Genomic DNA, 17,642 nt, shown 5'->3' with positions numbered 1-17,642 from the left:
TTTTGAGGGGACGCCAAAAATTAGCAGCAACAATTACACAGTGATATCAAAGTCTCCATGTGGTGACGTCACATCCATAAAGGAGATCTAATGTAAAGACTCAATCGCAGTGCTTGCGCTCACACGCTCCCGCACGTTGCACATTCCACACCCTTGGCAACTTTTAATGAAGGTACGTTGATATGAGCTACTCAAACGTATTTATCTTGTGTTTAAAACCATTTTTCCCCGATGTCGGGGTAGCAGAATTTCTACGTGGTTAGCAATACCAGTTCATGAATATAATAATAATAATAGTGATCATAAAAGTCAGATTGACAGCCACTTATCCTGGAATAGTTTGTGGGGTTGCTATAAATATGGTTAATTTGAATATACACAGAATGTCTCAAAACATGAAATTACACACTGCGTCGTTCACTTCCTGTTGCTAGAAGGAGCAGCCATCTTGAATGTCCAACATCTATCAAATGGGCGGGCCGATTACATCACATGGTACAGTAGCTGATTTTTTTTTAAAGTAAAGTATTTTATCATGTATAATCATCCTAATCAAATACAGACGCGTGATCGTGTACAACAATGGGTTAAGTTAAGTAAAATGTTTAGTTGTTTTAGAGTGTTTAATAGTAAAGTCGAGTCCATTTCGGTAACATCTCCACGAATAGAAGGCGCCTCGCGTGTGATTGGTCAATGTTGTGAATGGCACCGCTGCTTGACCAATCAAATCGCGTCATCACAGTACTGTCGTTTTTTCCCCACCGGCGCTAGAAAAGCAACCACGAACGTAGTCTTGTGGGAGAATCCATCTTAAAGAGAGCACTCCAGTTGCGTGGTTAGCGAACAATTCTGCTACTTTACTTTAAACAATCCTTTTTCCCCACTCAATTGGCAAGTAAGTGTTGTAGTTTTGCGTTTTTATGTTATAAATGTGAAGTATAGCGGCTTTTCGAAATAATTGATGCGACATATGATGCGGCCTATGCGTTACGTAACTGCGAATGAATTGTTTCGTTTTATCCATGTGAAATATATGTTTAACTGTAGCATACGACAACAGCAGAAAATAATTTATGTTTATTATGTCGAGTAATTAACCGTTGACTCATGTTTTAAACCGGCCAATTGAAGGCCGAACCGTGCCGGTCAAAATGGTGGGAAACGCATGTATTAGCAAAATGGCTATGCTCGTACTGCATGCACTTATATAACCAATTAGATTCAGCTTAACGCTCATGTACCTTCTATGTGTCATATTAGCTGTATTAGTACAAAATGGCCGATATCGAGCAACAGTACATGGAGACCTCAGAAAACGGCCACGAAGTCGACGACTTTAATGGAGGCGACCAGGCGGAAGGGAACGACAGCAGTGTCTGTGGTGGCGCAGGGCCCGACGCGGACGACAATTCGCAAAACGGCGGCACAGAAGGTGGTCAGATCGACGCGAGCAAAGGCGAAGAGGATGCGGGGTAAGTCAAAAATGGCATTTGGTGGTATTTTGGGCAGAAAAGCGGCGCTTTGGTGAGCCGCAGTGTTTCTTTGTTCCAGCCGGCCTTTGTTGGCGCCATGTGCCGAGCGGGTGGGGGATGGGCGCTACGGGGAACAGCTAATCCATCACGAACACGAGTAGCATGTCGGCTACTCGGTGATTGTGGTTTTAAACAAATTAACGCAGTTCAGTAAAGCAAATGAGCTAAAATAGAACCTGGTGGATGTTATGGAACATTGTAGATTTATACCCCCACCTGCCCAGTACCATCCCCCAACCCATATGTAGGAGCCCTAAGGACGCAAATGCTTTCAATGACCTCAATTATCTCCTTTTGGTATTCAGGAAAATGTTTGTTGGTGGCCTCAGCTGGGACACGACCAAGAAGGATCTCAAAGATTACTTCTCCAAGTTTGGCGAGGTGTCAGACTGCACCATCAAAATCGACCAGACGACAGGCCGGTCACGAGGATTTGGCTTCATTCTTTTTAAAGATCCCGCTAGTGTAGAAAAGGTGAGCAGGGAAAGTTGTCCTGTGCTTAATTTTTTTAAATTATTATTTTACATGTAAATTGTGAATATTTCGATGTTCAGTGTGATCGCTATGAAAAAGCAGCAGTGCATGTGTGATGGGCAATTATGTGAAGAAATGCCACCCCCACCCAAGATTTGATTCTTGTGCCATTAATGTTTTGGCCATTTGTAGGTTCTTGAACAGAAGGAGCACAGGCTGGACGGACGACAGATTGACCCCAAGAAGGCTATGGCCATGAAGAAAGATCCAGTCAAGAAGATTTTTGTGGGGGGTCTTAACCCTGACACAGCGAAGGAGGTCATTGAGGAATACTTCAAAACATTTGGAGAGGTAGGATCATGAATTCCTGTTGCAGCATAGTAGAACTACTACTTAGTTGTCAGCAAACTCCTTTTTTGTCTATACAGATCGAGACAATTGAGCTTCCTCAAGATCCCAAGACTGAAAAGAGGAGAGGTTTTGTCTTCATCACATACCAGGAAGAGGCTCATGTGAAGAAAGTCATGGAGAAGAAGTATCACACTGTTGGTGGAAGCAAGGTGAGCTTGCGTTTTCTCGCATTAGGTGTGTGTGTGTGTGTTTGTGTGAGATGTACTAATGTGGTTTGTTGTATTGCAGTGTGAAATTAAGATCGCTCAACCCAAAGAGGTCTATCAGCAGCAGCAGTATGGCGCTCGCGGATACGGTGGTGCACGTGGCAGGGGAGGTCGTCCAGGTAAGAATCCTCTTTTGAAGTAGTGATTTTGCCAGGTGTTGGTGGCGTGAGTGGTACCATAGCTCGGTTTTGCTGTTTTTATAGGCCAGGGCCACAACTGGAATCAAGGTTACAACAACTACTGGAACCAAGGAGGATACAACCAGAACTATGGCTATGGACAGCAAAGCTATGGCGGCTACGGTGGCTATGGCGGCTATGACTACTCTACTGGTTATTACGGCTATGGGGGTGGCTACGATTACAGTAAGCGATAAGTGGCCCCGGGGGAAAGACTGAATGGGAGAAGCTTATTTTCTTGGTCCTCCATGTTGTACAGAACTCAGTCCCTTTTTCTCTTGTCCTCCAGACCAGGGCAATACAAGCTATGGGAAAACTCCAAGACGTGGCCACCCGAGTAGCTACAAGCCATACTGATCACACGTAGTGCAGGTATGCATTTTTGCATCATCCATGGTAGTATGAGACTATAGCTCGTACCATTGGTGCCTTTTGACCCTCCCCCTCTCCCAAAAACAACCCTCCATCTACTCTTAAATCCATTCCAACATTGTGGTGGGGGCTGGGCTAGGATAGGTTGTTTTGATGGGGTCAGGATCCATTCCACCTATCATCACCTAAGATGCATCCCTACAAACACTACTTGATCGATAAGGGTTGAGCTGGTGGTGGTTGAGAATAGGACGTTTCACCTTGGTGTAATTGCTTTCGGTTCAAAAGTCTTGTCTGTTCACCGACCTGTTTTAACTCATTCATACACCTGTTTTGTCTTTGTAACTGCTCACGACGTTTGGTTTATTCTCAGTAACGTTAAGCAACGTGTTTCTCTCTTAAGGTCTAACGTAAATAAGAAAGAGATCCATGGTCAGACCACAGCGAACATGGGCTCTGGCTTTTCCTTTGGAGTTGGCAGAAAATTTGGACTCATGCTCCATTTGTACAGATCAAGTGAGGAACTGGGGAAGCAAATGTCACTTTTCCACTTTTTATTTTATATTGTTTTGTGTCCATTTACATTTCCAGTGACGGAAGTGTTATTTTTACTGTACTTTTTGGTACCTTTTTGAATCTAATGTATTGTATGGTTGTATTTTTACATGTCTACTGGATTTACAGACAAAACAGCAAGAGCTTTTAAAGCTCCCAAATAAAACAAATTAGGTTTTTTTTTTTCCTTTCAGTGTTTCTAGATCTTTAGTTATGTTCTCCCGTGCTGAGTGTTGGATGCAAATTGCATGGCTTCGGCTGTGGGGTGAGGCAAAAATAAGGGATTGAAACCAATCAAAGGTTCATTGTAAGCGTGTTAAATGAATGTTTGCAGATGGCCTAGTAGAAGACAACCAGCATCATTTTTTTTCCTTTCTTTTTTGGCTTTTAAGGAGTTTCTTCCCCCGTTTCGTGTTTGCAATTTTTAAGTGGCTTTACTAGTGTGACACAACTGAACGCAAGCCTGTTAAATGTAAGAGGGTACACCCTCTCTCACTGGATACTCATTCCTCTAGTGTCTTGGGCAAATTGGTAGAAATAAACTTTTGGTTTATTACAAATGGACCTTACTGTTATTATTTGTAAAGTTAATGTTAAATGTATATTGTACTGTTAAATGGCTTGCTCAATATAGCCGGAGTAATGTGAACGTCGCGACGGATGCCTCATTGGGAAGCTGTGGGAGAGGGCTTCGCCACCTGCAGTGTTAATATTCATCCCACTAGATGTGAAACTGCGATACTTGAACATTAGTGTGAGTGTGGTCTGGTAAGTGCTTATCTTTAACACGTGCATTGAATAGATTTGTCTAAGCAGTGCTGATGTGAGACATATATTTTTAATATTGCTAAGTATTTTTTAAAGACATCTGACTTGCATATATTGACATTTAAAAAAAAAAAAAAAAAAGCTGAAATTAACATTTCTCAAAGCAGTAATGCTGATATTGTAGAGCTGTCTGCAGCCAAATGGATTCTGCACACTTTCAGTATTGCAAAATGGCTGATCCCTATGAAAACAAGATCAACACAACAAATGTTTACATTTTAGGAGTGAAGCTACAATTAATAGTTGCCTTTGACATGAAATTTCTAACTAATGCAGTGACGTCAGGTCAGGAAACAGCAGACAAGAAATGATTGTTTCATCTGCCAAATGCTAGTCTCTACCTCTGAACTTAATGAATGTGACCATCTGGCAATGTCTGAACACATTAAAACATTTTGTACAGGCTCAACACATTTTTTTTTTTTTTTTTTAAGATGTCTTCATATTCCAGTTTCATGTCATTGGCTGGCTTCCATGTCTAGGAAATGACATTTAAGTGCACGTTTAAGGTTATAGAAGGCGAGTGTGATTAAATGTTGCTGGTATTCTCACCTGTGAGGATGCGGTCGATACACCGCACCACCAGCTCAGCATCCTCCATACTGAAGCACATGGCGGGTTTAAACTTTAAGACGTTGTCCCAGGGGCCGTCTGTGCTGACACAGATTCGATCCTCCACTTTCAGCCTGAATTAAGTCATTTTCTCAAATTATGACCCAACATTCAAAACTAGGTTTTCAGTACGGTACCTTTTTACCACATCCGCTGCAGCTTTGGTGGCAGGTGTCTTCTTTTGCCTGTCTTCGACCAGCTCAACTCCAACAAAAAGACCCTCGCCTCTGTTCAAAAGACTTGGCTTATTAAATATAATGCTAAGTTAAATGCATGAAATTCATTAAATACAGTTAGGTTTTACACCATCCTAGTATTGGGTCTGAACTAAGTACAGTATGCTGTATAAGATGAGCACAAAGATGGTTTACACATTACTGCATAGTTCATAATCTAAAGTGGATGTGTGGTCGTGTTGCAGATGTACTGGAAATTAGTCTACTCATTGGCTGCATTAGTACCTAACATCGCCAATCATTTGATGTCGAGCTTTCAGCTTTGTGAACAAATCCTTCAGATGTGCTCCGACCCGGGTGGCATTTCCTCTCAGGTCCTCTTTCTCTATGACCTCCAGGACGGCCAGACCAATTGCACACGACACTGGATTGCCTCCAAACTGCAAGAAATTGAAAATAACCTAATTTTGAAATACCCATGCATAAACACATACATTGAATTTTGAAATAACCATGCACATTACGGTATGGTATGTTTACTGTATGGTATGTTACAGCTTGTCAACAAAATACTGCATGCTTTGATGACTTAAAAGGATAGGGGGCCGGCCATCTCAATTGACTTTTTAAGGTTCTGCCATGCTTTTTGCTTCTCCAAATGAGTCATACTTAAATATACTACACAATAAATTTATCTAGGAGTCAAAGATCCTCAACATGACAGGAGCACTGTGCCGGTTTAAGTATCAATTGAAAAATGTTTTCAAGTGAACTCCAGTCTGATGTCATTCATGTGGGCCGAATCCCAGGGGCCGTCGCCAGCTGAATATCACTGGTTTAAGGTGTCTGCTGGGATAGGCTCCAGCTCAGGCATGTGTCCATAACGGAATAAATGCTAGAATATGAAAGTTACCGTATTAAAGTACTCCACTCCATTGTCGGTGAATGCTCCAGCTATCTCCGCTGTCGTGGCCACACACGCGAGTGGATGCCCGTTGCCCATGGGTTTGCCCATGGTCACTATGTCGGGGCAGAAATCTGCACCTTGTAACTGAAAAGCCCAAAAGTGACTCCCCACGCGGCCAAATCCTGTCTGCACCTCGTCGGCCACGAACACTCCACCTGCTGCGCGTACGTACCTGTGGAGCGTGAGTGATAAGTGAAATACTGACCATACAGAGCTGAACATGTAGCAGGACTTACTCTGCAACTTTGGCTGAGTAACCTTGGGGCAAAATGAGTTGTCCTCCCACACTTGGCATTGATTCAGCAAAGAAGGCAGCAATCTATGGGAGGGGGTGATCTGTTGTTAAATAAGCATTGCACCGTAGTGGCTTCTTTGCTACATCACCTTTCGACCTTTGCTGTGCACCTCCTCTATCAAGTCTCGTACTGTATTTGCATAAGCTCTTCCTGGATTGGGCTCATCCTCTTTGTATATTCCTCTGTAGGTGTCTGGTAAGGGTGCCTGGCAGGGTCAAAGACATTATTTTGGAGAGGCATATTTCAGTAACGGCTGTCGCATTCATGTTACGCACCACATGAACCCATTCTTTTTGTCCTGTCAGTTTCCGGAACTTGTAAGGACTGATGTCGATGAGGGACACCAGATGTCCATGGTATGCACTAAAAGGAGACAGGATGACATTTTAAATGCATAGTGTGACAATGACAAGATGAATGTGATTCATTGAAAGGGAAGCATCACTGGTCAAGCACGATGACGTCCTTGTGTTGGGTGTACTGCCGGGCCAGGCGTAGTGCGAGATCATTGGCTTCGGAGCTGTGAAAAAAACACATTTTGGTTCCAATAAACCCAATAAAGTCACTTTCTGGGGCCTATTTTGTGCACTTTTCTGGATTCTGAATCTTAAAAATACATTGATTTGGGCTAGAACATGACTAAAGTGTGCTTAAAAACAATGAACTATATGGTATTAGTATTGTGTACTTGTATATAGTGTACATGTTTTACCTTTATTATTGCACGAGTATTGCACTGATTTCAGGCCTACCCAGAGTTGACAAAGTAGAAGACAGACAGTCTCTCGGGCAGGGTGGCAGCCAGGCGATCTGCATACAGGACTAAATTGTCGTGCAGGAATCTGGTGTTGGTGTTCAGAAGGTCCATTTGTTCTGCTGCAGCCTTTGTAATACTGGGGTGGCAATGGCCCACTACAGCACAAAGCAACGTGTGTTTATTCCAAATCAGCGATGCCACTAGATGGCAGGAGTGTGGTAGGTTTTCTTTTTTAACTTTAAAAAATGCTGACCTATGCACTGAATTTATAGACACATTTACCGTGATGGACATTGCTGATGCAGTCCAGATAGCGCTTGCCATTCTCATCAAAAAGATATTGCCCCCTTGCCCTGACAATTTTGACAGGATCGTCTGAATAAAAAAGTCTGCACGATTGCCTGTAATCAAAAACATGACGTACGCCAGTTAGCGCATGACACGCTATAGGATAATAAAAATAAATGGCATTGAATGAGGTTACACGCCACGTCCGTTTCTTATAAAAAGTACTTACCCGATAAATCTCCTCCTCATTGCCAGGGTGTCCTCCTTGCTGAGTAAGTTTGACGCCATGTCTTGTTCAGGATGTGCTTGCGTACAATAATAATCAAAGCTGTACTTTTTAAGACAGTCGAGCCGTTCAGATATGATATGTACTGCGCATGTGTAGACACTACGTCGGTGATTACGTTCTAAAAAAATTTCAGATTACACATTTGCACAAAATCAAAATTTAAAACGACTTAGTACATATATTGAATCACCTTAAAATACAAAAGTTTCCAGGATTCTTACATTTCTGCTTTCATTTTTTTTCTCTTTATGGAATGGCCTAACTAGGATTCATTAGGGGTGGATACGCGCAGGTTAATATCGACTGTATTGCTAAGTGCTTAAATGCATCAAACAAATTATAATTAATCACATATAAAACAACTGTTATTATGAAAAATGCCACTCATGGTGTCCTTTCATGATGACATTTGAAGTATCGTATCCCCCCAGTAATGGTAGCGTCCAGTAGCTATATAAAAACTCTGCCTAGCAGTGCTCATAGGGTGCACAGTGCAGCTTCGGTTGCTAAGGAAACGCTGAACGAAGGTAATACATCAGGACAGCTGTAGCACGCTAGCTTACAATAAATAAGATAACCGATCTTGTCATCTTTCATATCATTGTCTAGAGAATCATAGGAGCACTCGTGTGCAATGTCAACCTATTAATGGACAGAAAACGTGTCGAATAGCAGGACGGCGTCCAGCTAGCCTTAACAAGTGACCATACGATGTTCGAACATCGTATGGACACTTGTTATCCCCGTAGCATGCTAGCATGCTAAACCATGTTGTGACGACCTTAACCGTGTAGCTGAACGAACTTGTGTCCGATTATAACAGCAAAAAAAAAAAGAAACGAGTCGTGTTATGACGCTCGTAGCTATTGATTTAATGTTTAAAAATGCTTGCATAAAGTTCGTGGAACTATGAACTGTCATGCCAGAACAAGTCGATCAGCCCAGTGAATAGTACAAAACGGTGGCGTTTTTATTATATGCGTTAAAATTATGTGTATTGGTTAGCTCTTTGGTGTCATTATGAAGTCAATTTTGAGTCTATGCGTGCATACTGCCTGCAGGCCACATCTGACAGCCAACAGCACGTGTTGAATCACACCGTATTCTGCTAGTTGCATATTGTCAGCATGTTGGAACCAATCTTCACACAATTATAAGTATGGTGTCACCATGCTCACTGGCAGCATTGTATTGCAACTGTTTGTGGTAGAAATGTCAAGCAACCATGTTACATATTATGTCCTTTGGTTTTGGTTGTATGCAAACATTTGCTTATAGGCACAGTTTTTTTTTTATTTTTATGGAGCTGTGCAAAGGTTCTCTTGTAAAAAGCAGTGCACGTTTGATGAATTATTTGTGCATCAAAGATACTTTAAAACATATATATCCAACTTTTTTGTCATTGCCTAAGTAATATAAATGTTGAAGAATGTGTCATTATTCTTTTGTACCTCTTGCAAAGATTCTATGGCATGCTACCAGCCCCTATCCCCATTCATTTTACTCACACTTCCCCCATTCTCTCCCCTTTCGTCTCTCCCTCCCCCTTCTTCACGAGTCACAACTGCTGTTATCTGTTTAGGCCCACTCCCACATTTTTACCTCTAAGCTTTCCAATCGGGACTTATTCCACATGTTCTTTGCCATGCGTGACTATAGTTTGTCGTTTTTCTGTACTAATACGAGGTTTCAGTGCTCACTTACTGTGTGACTATGATGGAATGTGAAGTGTTTCTTTGTTCTGGGTCTCCTCGTGTCCATGTGTGCTCTCTGCTTTTGTGAATGTGAACTTCTGCTCGTGGCCTGCTGGAGACCGGAGAAGTTCAGGCACTTGTATTTTTGTGGGCTTTTCTGCACTACAGAAAAACATGTATGCCGATTTTCATTCGATCGAGGCCTGAAGATCCTATAAACTATGCTGTAACTCTTGCGTAACTGACGTTACATTAAACATTGTTATTGTTTTCTGCCTGTCCCTACAGGTGGAACAAAGATGACTACGACTAGTTATTGAGGTGTGCAGGTGACACGCCATGCCAGGTGTCTGACTGAACTGGATCAGAGCTGCCATTATGGTGACACTTATTACAGAGCAGCTCCGAAAGCAAAGTTTGGAAGAACCTTATCACAAGGCTTTCAATGTGAATGTGGTACGTAATTTATTTCTATGGGATGGTTCAGTTGACTTTGGCACGGTGCACATTTTATAGCATATACATTTTCAAGAGTCCTCAAATTTCCAACCTGAACAGTAACAATTGTCAGTACCCCTCTTGTTCATTGATTGGTGACGGAGGTGTTCTGTGTGACACATATGACATGCCATTCAATTAACTGATTGTTGGGGATAAAACAAACAAAGTGCCATTTTAACTAATATGTGGCTTAGGACGGAAGGAGGATTTAGTTGTCAGCACTCTACAGTAGGTAATACTGTAGATACAGTGGTGTGAAAAAGTGTTTGCCCACTTCCTGATTGCTTGTTTTGCATGTTTATCACACTTCAGTGTTTCAGATCATCAAACAAATTTTAAATCGTAGTCAATGACAACACAACTGAACACAGTGTAGTTTTTAAATGAAACTTTTTATTTGGGGAGAAAAAAATCCAAACCTACACTGAGTAAGGAACTCAAACAAAGCAACAAGATGAGCAAGAAACAATTCAAACAGTTGATGTTGATGCAAAATACAAGGAAGTTTTGAACCCCTGTGTACAAAATGCTGTGTCTAATCACTACAATACTCATTACTCTTCATTCTTGTGAGTTCATTGCCAGTACTCACCTATTATTACAACTAAGTTCAGTTATGTCTATTTCAAATATTTATTTATTATATTAATTATGTGATTATTATGATTGATTGAGGAAAAACCTTCATTGTTACATGACCTTATTTTCCATTGTATCATTTTCCCATGTATTAACTGGTAAAGACTGCATTGGAATACAGGAAGTGAAGAAATGTATTGCGATTGTTGTACTCCTTTCGGACATGTGGAACTGCGAATTGAGCTATGTGATGTATTCCATTGTAACTTGTATGCATGTTCAAATAAAATTAAACCATTACCATTACCATCACATGGCCCTGTGTGAGAAAGTGATTGCTGCCCCCCCAAAAGGAGATTTATCAGTCTGGAAAATGTTATAAAGCTAAAGATTTGGGAATCCTGCGAACCACAGTGAGAGCTATTATCCACAAATGGCAAAAACATGGAACAGTGGTGAACCTTCCCAGGAGTGGCCGGCCAACCAAAATTACCCCAAGAGCGCAGCGACGGCTCATCCAAGTGGTCACAAAAGACCCCACAACAACATCCAAAGAACTGCAGGCCTCACTTATCTCAGTTAAGGTCAGTGTTCATGACTCCATCATAAGAAAGACACTGGACAAAAACGGTTTGCATGGCAGAATTCCAAGACAAAAACCACTGCTGAATAAAAAGACCATTAAGGCTGGTCTCAATTTTGTCAGAAAACATCTTGATCCCAAAGACCTTTGGGAAAATACTCTGGTCTGACGAGATAAAAGTTGAACTTTTTGGAAGGTGTGTGTCCCATTCCATCTGGCGCATTTCAGAAAAAGAACATCATACCAACAGTAAAATCTGGTAGTGGTAGTGTGATGGTCTTCGGCTGTTTTGCTGCTTCACGACCTGGAAGACTTGCTGTGATAAATGGAACCATGAAATCTGCTGTCTACCCAGAGAAATCCTCAAGGAGAATGTCCGACCATCTGTTCGTGACCTCAAGCTGAAAGCAGTTTGGGTTCTGCAGGAGGACAATGATCCCAAAACAAACCCCCAAACAAGTCCACCTCTGAACAGCCAAAGAAAAACAAAATGAAGACTCTGGAATCCTATTGAGATGCTGTGATATGACCTTAAAAAGGCGGTTCACACTGGAGGGTTTTCCACCCTCCAGTGTGGCTGAATTATAACAATTCTGCAAAGATGAGTGGGCCAAAATTTCTCCACAGCGCTTGCAAGTTATTGCAGTTGTTACTGCTAAGTGTGGCCCAACCAGTTATTCGGTTCACTTTTTCACACAGGGCCATGTAAATTTGGATTTTTTTCTCCCTTAATAAAGTTTCATTTTAAAACTACATTTTGTGTTCACTTGTGTTGTCATTGATCAGTATTTACATTTGTTTGATCTGAAACATTTAAGTATGACAAATATGCAAAAAAAAAATAAGGAAGGGGCAAACACTTCCTCACACCATTGTATGCAATGACTCACAAAAGTAACTACACACTTCACATTTCAGCGTTTTGTTATACATCCCTGATCAAAATTTTAAGACCACTTGAAAAATGATCTTAAGGAGGTTCTAAGTAGGGCTTCAAAATGCTAAAAGGAAAATGTGAGTGAGACAAAAAAATGATTTCGCAATTTATTGCAAACAACTGTACAACTGAATTCAGCTCATCAAAAATTTAAGACCATAGCTTAAAAAATTAAAACCCAACCCGCCTAAAGTAGAAATAAAATGTTCAAAAAAAGGACTTAAGAATGGCACAGATACTCCTTACTGTTAGTCACCTCAAAATTGGTTTGGGCATGCTTGATGCCAGTGTTTCCTTGATGCTAGTGGGAATGTTGCTCCAGGTGGTGAAGACTGCTTCATGGAGGGTATCCACTGTTTTTTTTTTTTTTTTCTTTTTCTAAAATTTGTTATCCGTCCCCAAATTTTCTCAGTTGAATTTAGATCAGGAGAACACGCAGGATGATCCAAAAGAGTTCATGTATTCCTCTGGAAGAAGTCTTTTGTCAGGCGGACATTGTGAACTGCAGCGTTGTCTTGTTGAAAAAGCCAGTCATCACCACAGACAAGGGCCTTCAGTCCTGAGGGATGCTCCCTACAACATCGCCACGTAGCCAGCTGCCGTTAGATGCCCCTGCACAACCCAAAGCTCTATTGTTTCATTGAAAGAAAAAGCACCCCAAATCATGATGGCGATCGTCCGCCTCGGGGCCGGTGACATTTTTTAGAGTCTATCAATTGACTTTTTTTTTTTTTCCCCCCAAAACCCTCAGGATCTTTTGAAGTTGCAAATGACTGTCTTAGTGCGTTCAACCCCAGCAGCAATGGCGTGTTACGAGAGGCCTTGCTCATGGAGCTCAACAATCAGACAGTGTTCAAAGAGAGAAAGCTTTTTTGCCTTTGCCCAGTCAGTCACAGGTTTTCACTGTGTGCCGTGCGAGGCTTGGAACACCAATATAAATGAACTCTTATGGACTAAACAGGCGCACTTGTAATTGTGGGGGTTAGGCGCTAATTGTTAATTTTTATTCACGTACCCCCATTACAATTGCCATACTCCTGGGGGTACGCGTACCCCACTTTGGGAACCTAGGCTCTACAGTATACCAAAAGTTATATTTCTATAGTATTATCCAATGAGAAGATGTACTATAATAACTGAGGTAGCTGCAATGTGAGTGGTGTACCCATTTTTGTGAGATACTGTATGATCTGATGCTATGCTATTCATCCTGCGATGCATCATAAGCCTCATCAGGATTTACCATACTGTGAAGAATTGAACTGTACCGCTTGGTGGAATACCATTGCTGTACTTATCAGTTCTGTTGTTTTTAATTACATCTATTTTATGTTTTTAGACGCTCCCTGCGTTAGGCTCGAGCCCCACAATCTCCTGGAGAGCATGCAAATCGACACAAGGCAAGTGCAGTGGAATGCATTTTTGCTGCATGTTTATGGTGTGAGATGTGGCTCATGTTTTGTCTCTGGGCATTTCCAGAGACCAGCTTTGCTACACAGCCACCATTCAAAGCCAAACCTCTGGATGCAACATGTGGACTGGACTCCACGTGGCCTTACCAGGTGGGAAAACCTCAACATGGAGCTGAGGTTTCCATGACAAACAACGCTTTCCAGAGCTCTCCTCCTCCGCCCCCTCCAAAACGCCACTGTCGCTCCCTCTCTGTTCCAGAGGATCTGTCTCGGTGCCGCTCCACATGGCATCCCAGTGCATCCAAAGTTTGGACCCCAGTAAAACGTGCCAGTCAAAGCATAGGAACATCAAATCTGGGCTCTGGAGATGGCTTATTAACTCTTAATGGTCCTAGGACCTCCATTGAGTCATCCTCCTTACATTCCTCCTCTAGCCCCACTTTCTTTAGCTTAGCACTGTCTGCGGACTCGCCACTGCCATGGAGTTTTCCATGGGACCCATGTGACTCACCAAAAACAGCCTGCTCTTCGTCACTGGCCACCCCTTCCTCATGCTCCTCATCACCAACACCCCTAATGCGCCACTTGTTGCTGCACCGCCGCCACTCCCTCTCTCCTTTGCAAGTTCAGAATGCATCCATGCTGCCCCAGCACCCTCAGGCAGCCCATGCTATGGGCATGGAGGGCCCTGCCTTGCCTCCTTCTCCCACTTCAGCCTGCAGCACGCCATCCTCCTCTCGACGCGACCTGCACCCAGCACTGCCACGATGCCACTCGCAGCCCTGCGACATGCGCAAACCTCGCTTGAAGAGGCGCCATGACCCAGATGTGTTGCCGGGCCCAAGGCCAGGGCTCGACTTCAGCAAGATGACACAGGTTGGCTTGTTTTGCTCTGTCCATACGGTAATATTTTCCTAGTTGATGGTGCCAGTGCATCTGGAACCAACCAGTCTGGTCTCATAGGGTTTTGTGGTTTTGGTCACACATCAGCTGACCTCACTAAATACACTTGTGGAACATTTGTTTTGTCAAACAAACTGTCTATCCGTCTAACTGTCTAAAAGATTCTATCTATCAATCCATCCGTCTTCTGCTTATCAGAGGTCGGGGGGGGGGGGGGTGATTGCTCACCCCGTTAAAACACATAACTTAACTGAGATTAATTGAGCTCTATCAGTCTGGAAAAGGTTATAAAGCCATTTCTCAAGCTTTGGGACTCTAGCGAACCACAGTAAGAGCCATTATCCACAAATGGCGAAAACGTGGAACAGTAATGAAGATGCTCACTTTTTGCGCCAAGCATTAGAAATAAAATATAGAATATTAATTCAGCCAATGTTAGCAGACGTATGTTGCAACAGTCCTCGTGTGAGTACGCAGCCCGTTGATCTTCTTATATTACAATATTTGCTGAAGGAATGAGCACTCTGAGGCATCAGTCAGCTGGAACAAAACACTCTTTATTCTAACAAAAAAAAGGAAAAATAACTCGCCACCAAACATGTAAACACTGTCATCTAGTGGTCACCACGAGGTACACTAAAATAATGAACATTAACTTGCGCATTTACAAGCTCGGCAATTTTCTCAGCAAAAATGGAAAAATCTGCAGTCATTTTACAAGAATAAATGCAAAGTATTAAGAGAAAATGCTGTAAACCAACAAGAAAAAGTTATTTTACGAGGATAAGGTAATATGGGGGGGGCAGCTGTAATTTTCTAAGAATAAAGTCAAAATATTACGGATCTTGTATTCTAACGAGGAGTACAAGCAATTTTCCGAGCATAAACTCGTAATATTATGAGGAAAAATAGTCAGTAGCAAAGAGTTGAAATATTATTTTTTTACATTTTTTTTACAAGTCGCAAAATTGGGTTGGGGTGGGGGGAGAAAAAAAAAAGGAAAATTGGATTGTGGAAAAAGTTATAATATGGTAATAAAGTCATATTACAATTTTTTAAAGTGATGATTAAAAAGAAAGTGTAAATGTTTGGAAAGTTTTTAAAAAAGCAAAAAGGGGAAAAATATAGTGTGAGTGTGTGTATATATGTATATATATTTATATTAAAAACTTGGCATAGCTACATGTTTTGCTTCACAAAATATTGCAGTGGCCCTTGCAGCCTTATATTTTTCAGTATGTGGCCCTCGCTGGAAAACGTTTGGACTGCCCTGTTTTAGCATATGTAAAGCACAAAATGTTAAGAATATCAAAGTGGGCCCCCCTACCCCATCCTTCAACTTTTCTGTATGCGACCCTCATTGAAAAAAGCTTGGACACCCATGTTTTAGAAGCTCACTAAACTAAAAATCTTGGTCTAGCAAGTACTAATTCCAGATTGTGAAACAATAGGGCCATTATGATGACTACAAGAAAACAGGACTTTGTTGAATGTTTGAGAATTATGACCTGATGATCATGTTGCTTCTTTCTCCACTGCAGATTGGCAATGGTGACGTTCTAATGTCCGGTTCAGGTGTCTTTAATGTCCAGATGACCTCTGCCGTCTCGCCTGCCGAGTTCCTGGGTCGAGCCAGCATCAGACCGCTAAGTGAAAGTGAAGAGGAGGATGAAGACTATTCAATCAAAAGGACTGCAACACCTGAGGCGCAAATGTTTTTTGAAAGAGACTGCACAGAACTAGACTTGAACCTCATCGAAGAGAACTGATGATGGATGAGAGCTCCGTGCTTCCTGTAGTCACAGCTTCCTTTACCATGTTAAGCACACTGCTAAGAACCTGCTCGCCTCCTCAGGCTTCTGTCCGTACTCAAGATGTAAGCAGCTATCAACAAACCACTCTCGAGCTCGTTCCTGTTGAAAATGTCAGTGTTATACATAGTGCCTCCCTTATCATCGCTCCAAAGTGAACAGAGAATGTTTATATGGATTTCTGGTGGTAAATGATTTCTTTGGCTTTAAGCAGGGCTGTCATAGGGATGTACGCCTTGTCTTGATATTCTTTTCTGGAGTCCTGCACGAGCACAGGGACTGACTTTAGAGAATGATAAGTTTTCCAGACATTCATCCTGCATCCGCTCTTGAGCCACTGAGAAAGTGACCAAAATGTGCTGATACGGGTTGCATCCATGGCAATACAAAACCTGCTGGCAGAGCTTCAGATTATTTTCGGATTGTCGTGCAGGTTAAATTCCAAACCTAATTTAAAAAGTTTGTGTTTTCAAGTCCCTTCTGTGCACAAGCAGAACATTTAAGTACAAAATCTAATATGATCCAATATAAAAGCTTTATTGCTCACTTTTGAGCATTGTGACCCTGTCAGAGGGATGATATTCACTATACTGGTTGTAGAGTAGCCTTGCCTCATGCAAAACCCTGTTAATGTCATTCATCGCACAGGTCCTGTGTGATTTTTAAAAACTACACAGTGCAAGTTGTGCACTTGCCCCCAACCTGCTCCTCATTGATTTTTACTTTGCCCATGTTAGTGTAGTTTTACTGATTTATTAGTTCTCTGCTGTTCATGGTTGAATAAGATTATCAGATGTATCCGTTCCTCTAGGATGTTGGATGTACGACAGTATGTTGCTTGAACATGAACAAATGTTTCCAAACAAGCAAATAACATTGTAATTGGACCATGCCTTAAACTTTAGACATGCAGAGCTCAATATATGCTGTTGGTGATTCAGATATTTAGGAGTTGGGTGTCTTACACACTCAAAAAGCCTGTTGAATCACTAAAATGAATGCTTTGACCAGCTCATTACATACAATACAGCACACTGTAATGGACTGTGAAGTGAGTGGAGCCAAGTCAAGAGTGTGGATGTGAAGGAATGCTAGACGGCTGATTTTCGGTGGCCTTTCAGAGATGATTTTGATGTTTTCAGTCGGCCATATTCAAGGTATGGATATACAGTATTGCACAATTTATGTACCAATAAACTTTGATAGAGAATGATAAAAATCTGTGTGATAAAGTGTTAGAAACACCTCTCAGTATGATGCCGTGCACTTCTACACAATAC

The 17,642-nt window shown here is 41.8% G+C and overlaps 3 protein-coding genes across 6 annotated transcripts; 2 read left to right on the top strand and 1 right to left on the bottom strand.

Annotated features, from left to right (window-relative positions):
• Positions 1-737: 737 nt before the first annotated feature.
• hnrnpaba (heterogeneous nuclear ribonucleoprotein A/Ba) lies at positions 738-4,293 on the top strand. Of its 2 annotated transcripts, none has more exons than XM_054792095.1 (9): positions 738-895; positions 1,261-1,472; positions 1,838-2,006; positions 2,199-2,357; positions 2,435-2,566; positions 2,646-2,742; positions 2,827-2,988; positions 3,092-3,174; positions 3,578-4,293. In XM_054792095.1, exons 2-8 carry the CDS (start codon positions 1,276-1,278, stop codon positions 3,157-3,159), a joined length of 984 nt encoding a protein of 327 aa, XP_054648070.1. In that variant the 5' UTR covers positions 738-895; positions 1,261-1,275; the 3' UTR covers positions 3,160-3,174; positions 3,578-4,293. The 2 variants fall into 2 exon arrangements, with proteins under 2 accessions (XP_054648070.1, XP_054648071.1); XM_054792096.1 differs by having other exon boundaries at positions 752-835.
• Positions 3,764-8,017, bottom strand: phykpl (5-phosphohydroxy-L-lysine phospho-lyase). 2 transcript variants are annotated; one of them, XM_054792094.1, is made up of 12 exons: positions 7,883-8,017; positions 7,648-7,766; positions 7,361-7,520; positions 7,054-7,128; positions 6,884-6,971; positions 6,697-6,813; positions 6,549-6,631; positions 6,259-6,484; positions 5,631-5,785; positions 5,307-5,396; positions 5,110-5,243; positions 3,764-5,035 (listed from the first exon to the last, which is right to left on the bottom strand). In XM_054792094.1, the coding sequence occupies exons 1-12, from the start codon at positions 7,939-7,941 to the stop codon at positions 5,016-5,018; spliced, it is 1,326 nt and encodes a 441-aa protein (XP_054648069.1). In that variant the 5' UTR covers positions 7,942-8,017; the 3' UTR covers positions 3,764-5,015. The 2 variants fall into 2 exon arrangements, with proteins under 2 accessions (XP_054648069.1, XP_054648068.1); XM_054792093.1 differs by having other exon boundaries at positions 3,764-4,738.
• A 413-nt stretch (positions 8,018-8,430) lies between these two features.
• LOC129189867 (protein FAM53C-like) lies at positions 8,431-17,564 on the top strand. Of its 2 annotated transcripts, none has more exons than XM_054792030.1 (5): positions 8,431-8,469; positions 9,925-10,092; positions 13,576-13,636; positions 13,716-14,524; positions 16,093-17,564. In XM_054792030.1, exons 2-5 carry the CDS (start codon positions 10,015-10,017, stop codon positions 16,318-16,320), a joined length of 1,176 nt encoding a protein of 391 aa, XP_054648005.1. In that variant the 5' UTR covers positions 8,431-8,469; positions 9,925-10,014; the 3' UTR covers positions 16,321-17,564. The 2 variants fall into 2 exon arrangements, with proteins under 2 accessions (XP_054648005.1, XP_054648006.1); XM_054792031.1 differs by lacking the exon at positions 8,431-8,469 and having other exon boundaries at positions 9,943-10,092; positions 13,716-13,798; positions 13,908-14,524.
• Positions 17,565-17,642: the final 78 nt, after the last annotated feature.

The sequence above is a fragment of the Dunckerocampus dactyliophorus genome, chromosome 11 (genome assembly GCF_027744805.1).
Source record: "Dunckerocampus dactyliophorus isolate RoL2022-P2 chromosome 11, RoL_Ddac_1.1, whole genome shotgun sequence".
Taxonomy (NCBI): Eukaryota; Metazoa; Chordata; class Actinopteri; order Syngnathiformes; family Syngnathidae; genus Dunckerocampus; species Dunckerocampus dactyliophorus.
The sequence above is the reverse complement of the archived record's forward strand: the minus strand, read 5'-3'. Positions and strand labels throughout refer to the sequence as shown.